This window comes from Larimichthys crocea, chromosome VI (genome assembly GCF_000972845.2).
Source record: "Larimichthys crocea isolate SSNF chromosome VI, L_crocea_2.0, whole genome shotgun sequence".
In the NCBI taxonomy this organism is placed as follows: Eukaryota; Metazoa; Chordata; class Actinopteri; family Sciaenidae; genus Larimichthys; species Larimichthys crocea.
The window spans coordinates 15,003,841-15,010,466 of NC_040016.1; the positions used below are offsets into that span (position 1 = coordinate 15,003,841).

The following is a 6,626-nucleotide window of genomic DNA, read 5'->3' on the forward strand; positions in this document are numbered from 1 at the left end:
TAACTTTATATCTCAGCATGTGTGACTTGCTTGTCCCAGTAGTGCTGGAGTTGTGATGTGCTGATCTCAGTAAATAGTGTTTTTTCCTTTTTGAAATTCAAACCCAGATTTTGGTTTTGCTTGTGTACTGTAACACAGTCAACCACAAATATACTTGCTGTTTATGGTGTGCATAGCGGTGTCATTGACTTGGCACAGTGAGCAGGGTGATTTCCCTTTGCACATAGGACCTTGTTGAGGTGAACTGTTTCATCTAATACAAGACTGAGACTTTCCATAACCTCAATTTTGATGAACCTTCTGAGACTTTGGCACTCAGTTCTTATTGATGTCTCCATCGTATCTGCCGAAGAATTGTTTTCACCAGCTAGTTACCAATTTCCTCTGTCTGCTGTCTGGTGCTAAGTAGTATGCTGTGAAGAGATAAAATTGTGAGTGTCTCAGTCTCAGTGAGAACACACTTTTCAGAATGAGACCCTGAAGTTTGACCTCTCAGCTGAGCGGTTCATAAGAGAAGGAAAAGTAACAGAAAAAAATAACACAAATATTCAACACTGTAGACTAACAAATCAAGATTAATTTTCATCATTAATATCCCCCCAAAGTGAAATATTTAATGATGAATACACAGCATCTAAGTAAGCAGCATTTAAAACATCATCATATATAGTGTGTGTGTATATATATATAATATATCTATATATATATTATATATATTATATATATATATATATATATATATGATGATATATATATAATAGAATAATGCACTACAGAACCAGTCTTCTGTCTCATGTATTCTTTATTAGTTTTTGTTCACAGGGTTACAGTGTTAATTCAGAGCTGTTGTCGTGGAGCATGAGGTGACACTCAGAAAGATGCTTCACTGTGGCATCAGCAGGAGGTCATGCCAAACTTGGTGCCCCTGGAGTTGCCTGGAGGACCTTTAGAAGTCAGGGCCCTCTTTCTTCAGGCTTTTGTAGTCTGTGTTGATGGCCACAAACTGTGGATGGCAGGAGGAATACATTTAAATCTGTTTTGCTTAAATTAAATTAATCAGTGCTGTCTTTAGGAGAATGCATGGAAAACAAAGAGGCAGGGGTGAACATATTTATTTTTTAACCTCAAGTGAAAATATAGACACATACATGCCATGCACTCACCCAAACACACTTATTTTCCATTATTTCACACTTTTTAGCTCCTGTGTAGCTGATTTGGCATATGTCTTGGATGATATACGGTATATATCGCGTGACTGCACATCCATGATAAACTCACATTTTTGGACTGACAGTGATATTTTCTCCCTGTGTATTTTTCTTGATTGGTCTGCCATTAAAACACTCACCTCCTCCCCCTTCTCCACTCCCCTCTTTCCCACTTCCCCCTCCTCATTACGATCATTGTTTGGACTTCAGTGGAATTTCGATGTGAGACCTTTGCTTCGCTATCGAGAATTAAACATGCCGTGTCCTGACCTTTTGTCTGCAGCGACTTTCATTCCACTGGCAAGCAACGCAGCCTTGAAACCCTCCGAAAATGCTCTTTTCTCTTGAAAAACACATCACCCAGATCTCTCTGCTGGGGCTTGTCAGTTTGTTGTTTTTCTGCTCTATTTTTGGTCAGCGTTGTTAATATTTTCATTAGTTTGTCTGTGGCTCTGGCCTTGTTCAAGAGTTAAGGCAAATTATTACTGACCGCTAAAAGCTCCCGGCTCCCTCTGCCTTAATTTGTTTTTTAAAGACACTTTGTTTTCCTTTGTTTGAACAGATGTGAAGAAAGCCAGGAAGCAGCCATCTGATCTGATATTATTTTTGCCTGCACTGGTTGGTCCAAACCTATTTTGGTAGGTTCTTAGCCGGATGATGACTTGAGATTTTCAGTGACTCAATAAAACAACTCACTTCACGCCTAGATTAGTTTTCTGGCAGAGTGGGTTGGTGGATTATCAAGAGAGTAAGTTACCTTGTACTGGTAGGTTGGGTCGAGCTTGTTCCAAGGCTCTGGGTTGTTCTTTTTATCCCAAAGACTGCAGAATAAAGAGAGGAAGAGAAAAGACAGGACATGAGAATGAGAAAGGTATGCATGACGGAGGCATAGAGCGACACGGAAAGCAGAGAAAATGAAGACCTAGATAGACCAAGATTAGTGCTATCACAGTATCAGTCTTTCACTACATGATTGTTGTGTCCAAAAGAATTCATGATAACCAGATGATTGTGATATATATGATATTATCAATACCGGCATAGGACGGCGCCCCTAATCGAGATGTAAACAAATGGAAAAGGAAGACAGAGGAACAGAAGGACAGAGACATAAGGAGATAAATACATAAAACATGGAGAAAAAAATAGAAGTGATTATAGGATGAGGTGAATTCAGCCCAGTGACTTGGCAGTGCTCCTGTGTTCATTAACCAAAGTCTGGATTTCACAGGGCTCCACTGTGACTGTCCATCCCTCCTCATCCCCCTCGCAGCACATCATGTCGCCAAAGCACAAACAAAGAGAGAAAGAGGGGAGCGATGGCAGAGCAGGCCTGTTTCCCCTCCACTCCCTCCATTACCACAGGACACTAGACCCTCTCTGAGGGAGAGAGAGGAAGGCACTGACCACGGCACTCATCACCAGCTGGTGATGAGGTCAGGCGTTATGACTGACCCTCAGAACAAGTGGTTCTGTGTGGCCCAAAATAGACCATGAACAGTGCACATTTATTGCATGTGTTCAGTGTTACTGGGGCAGCTTCTGAGATATATACTGTATTCATTTAATACAGCCAGCTGCTTTGTTATGAACTTTAATTCAACATATGTAGCTGAAAAGCTGGTATCAAATTGAGGGCACTCAAATGGATGGCCAGTATCCACTTATTGAATCTTTTCAAACCCCTTATTCAATCATTTTAGTTTCACTTTTAGTATCTGTAATGGTGGTAAACCTTCAGTGGGTGACACATTGTTTGTGCTTCACAGAACGATAACTAACTTATTGTTGTTCAGATGGAAAGAAAAAATACAAATCATAATTGTTGGTTGGTGAATTATCAGAAATTTAGATGTGCTTGAAGATGCGCATTGCAAAAAGTTAGAAATGACAAAACCACAAAGATTTATTTTAATTTAATATTTTTTCTTGTCAGCCAAGGAGAAAGAAACACCGCAATCACATCACTAGAAGTCCAGATTCAGAACAATTTAACTGAAAATATTGACATGATATAAATAAAAAAAGTTTTAAAAGCAATCTGCTGGATTATTCAGTAAACAGTCCATACTTCACTCATATTCTTGCAGAGTACATGTTAACTACAAGAGTTTATTTTTTGGCCTTTTGGTAAGTTTCTTATGAATTTTATGTTCATAATATACAGCTGATAATCTGCTGTGAGAATCCTGCTACCTGCATGTTTTGTATATTACTCTCTGCCAATAAGAACAAGTGAGAAAAGATAAAAGCTGTGAGATAAATGTGCCTCCAAGATCAGCGATTCTGGGTTTATTGCCAACCTAGATCCAGGTCCAAAAAGGAAGCGGCAATCAGAACCCAACCTGGTTTGTAATATTAAAAAGTCTCCCAGCTTGTCGTATCCAGTGTTTGGATTCAGCTGACAATAATGGAAAATTTCCTAAAATCTGACAGCTTCAAAAGCATGATGGAGGATTAATACAATAGTTACAAGTTTAGATGGATAAAAACCTTACGTGACATGAGGTCCTCTTGCCAGACGGATCAGATAAAGGGTGGCCCCTGTGACGCCCATACCCAGGAAGAGAAATTGAGGGATTAACTGAGAGGGGAGCCGAGGAGAGGAGGAATGCATTAGTCTCAGACCAAAGACATAGGAAGGCAAACAAACATATTCTATCAAGTGGTTTTGGCTATGATATGTACCATGAATCTGTGTGAAATACACACACATTATACACACATACACGGGTAGTTGTTATTCCTGTTTTTCCTCTCCCTGCCCTCCTCCATATGCATGAGGCTCAGGCCATGTGCGAGGCAGCTCACTGTCAGCCTGGGTTGAATGGGCAAGGACGCGGTGGAAGAGAGAGCTGCCGCACGTCTGTGTGTGCCAGCCTCTCCTCCTCAACACTATACCTGTCAGACTGAGCGACAGCATCACACACACACACACACACACACACTTTACACATATACTCGCACCCACACGCACGCAAATGATCTAACACACACCCAGATGAGTAGACAGACTTTTATTTGATGTTCTGAGCGGTGATGATGACAGGAATTAAAATAGAAAAGGATATTAGGGGGACAGGGGGATAATATGATATGTCCTCTTAAACACCCAAAGCTTAGCTGCGTCAATCTTCTCTCACCCTGCTGCATCTATTCATCAGCACTAGGCTGCCATACATTTCCTGTCTAGTTTGCTGCGTGATACTGTATGTATAAGCGAGAGAGAGAGACAGAGAGACAGAGAGAGTCACAGCCCTGGCAAACAGCTGTTCTCTGCACACACAGATCTAGTCAAGCTGCAGAGAGATGACAGTTTGATCAGGTTGAACTGAAGGATGTCTCTACTCAGCTGTATCTAGACATCTGTCTTCTGTCTGATTGTGTTGCCACTTGCCTTTTTGTTGATTAGGAGAATGTCTGGTGATAAAACTTTGATATTCACTAGCTTTTTAAAGATCTCGTAGAGGGATGGAGAAAATAATCCCTCCCTTGGCTACCTACTCAAACCACTCAGCACACAAGTATGTAAAAATTCTGACTCAGAGCTCCTGCTTCACACATTTACTCAAGCAATCAGATGCTGAAGTGCAGTTTAACCGCAAACAGCTAAGAAAATTCACACAATCAGTGTTATAAAGATTCTGAATAGGGCTGAAATGAGCAATTGTTTTCATTGCAGACTAAACTTAATGCTCAATTAGTCGTCAAGCCATTAAATGTCAGAAAACTGAACCCAAATAATGATTTTAAATTTAGTATCCTATCAGAAAATATGCTCATCCTCACATTTAAGGTGGAATTTCTGCTTTTAAAAAATGACTTCAACGATTAATCAGTTATGAAGGTAGCTGCCAATGAATATTCTTTCGAGTGACTGATTAACTAATCATGTCAGCTTGAATTCTTTATCGATCAATCTGTAATTTGTTGGACTTTTTGCATAATCAAATAATCGTTTGTGTGTGTGTGTGTGTGTATGTGTGTGTGTGCTAACAGGCAAGTGAACACACACACGCTTCGATCATTGAAGTAAACACAGTCACACAAACACACAAGCGCATGGAAGCAGGTCAGCTTTGAACACTGACACACACCACACAAAAACACACGCATACACACACACACTAAGGAAATACTCCCGACAGGCCCGTGTGTTGAGAGCTGTCCACTCCCTGGTGCTGATATCTTTATATTATGCCACACAAGTGTGTGTGTTTCACCTTTCACCATTCAGCCTGTCCGATATAGGAAGTGTTTTATACTCGCTGGGGTTCGATACTGTTGCTGGCCTTATTACTTTTCTGGTGCACTGCCAAAGCAGCCCTGTCAATCCACAAATTTGGGTCACCCTCAGCATAGCTCAGGCAGCACAGAGGCAGCTTGTGTGTTGTTGTTGTTGTTTTTTACTTTCTTGTTTTCATTCTGTTATGATAATAACAAAGCAAATGAACATGTCAGTGATACGTAGTCACTATGTGCGAGACACACCACTCTTTTCATGATTCAGTTGATCAAATTAGTAAATATAATTGTTTTAATGTTGTATATAAGAAAATAATCTGAGCTCAAAGGTCCACTTTTACTGGCTTTTAGAGCTTTCAGGACCATCACTAAGTCTCATTTAAGAGCTGGCTTTTGTTGAATGACACATAAAATGTTCCCTGAGACTATGGTAATATTTTCTATATACAGTATGTATCTACATGTGCAGTATATGTATATAGGTAGATAAGTCTTCTCTACCACAACCTTATTATGTTCATCTTGAAAAACTAATACCCAACATCGCAGAAAAGCTTATACATGACCATTAACTTTAAGAAAACAAAAAACAATTTTGAACACATCATGGTGACAAAACAGCTTGACGTTAGTTATAGAAATAATCACCAAGCTCTATAGATGCACAAGTATGATGCCACCTACCCCTGGATGCTTCTTCGCATGTTGAAACATGGTCTTAAACATCTTTATTATTCTTCTAAAAGAAGCTAATGTCTAACGAATATATCCATATGAATGAGTGCTTGTTAGCTGAAGTAATGTACGTTGGCAAGTACAGCGAGACCTGTTGCCAATCTCTTCGGTCTGCTCTGTCCCTCTTTTTCTATCCCTCCCATTGGATGAATGAGAGGTTCAGAGGCGAGAGGGAGGGTGAGACAGCCCTAATCCTCATAATCACATCTGTTGAGGACACAGTCCTGTTTCCACTGAGGCTCATTAGGTACTCTGTGCCCTAAAGGGTTATACAACAACAAAACTGCAGGTACTGAAACTCACATTTTTTTACTGACACCACAACAGATACAGACTGACAATTTCCAAACATTTCCTCTTAGAAGTGCAGCTGAAGCGCAGCCTGCTCTTATAATTGCTTCACGTTTAGACCTCACACCCAGAGTGCAGCCATTG

At 40.2% G+C, this 6,626-nt stretch overlaps 1 protein-coding gene across 1 annotated transcript; it reads right to left on the reverse strand.

The window, feature by feature from the left end:
• Window positions 1-791: 791 nt before the first annotated feature.
• Window positions 792-6,312, reverse strand: LOC104919979 (cytochrome c oxidase subunit NDUFA4). The gene is made up of 4 exons (XM_010732122.3): window positions 6,141-6,312; window positions 3,710-3,795; window positions 1,969-2,032; window positions 792-1,003 (listed from the first exon to the last, which is right to left on the reverse strand). The coding sequence occupies exons 1-4, from the start codon at window positions 6,180-6,182 to the stop codon at window positions 947-949; spliced, it is 249 nt and encodes an 82-aa protein (XP_010730424.1). The 5' UTR covers window positions 6,183-6,312; the 3' UTR covers window positions 792-946.
• Window positions 6,313-6,626: the final 314 nt, after the last annotated feature.

Coding starts and splice junctions, on each gene's coding strand:
- LOC104919979 (XM_010732122.3), bottom strand. CDS start 6,182: ATGTTTAAGACCATGTTTCAACATGCGAAGAAGCATCCAGGG. Junction 3,796..6,140: donor ATGCGAAGAAGCATCCAGGG/GTAGGTGGCATC, acceptor CTCCCCTCTCAG/TTAATCCCTCAATTTCTCTT. Junction 2,033..3,709: donor GCAAGAGGACCTCATGTCAC/GTAAGGTTTTTA, acceptor TTTATTCTGCAG/TCTTTGGGATAAAAAGAACA.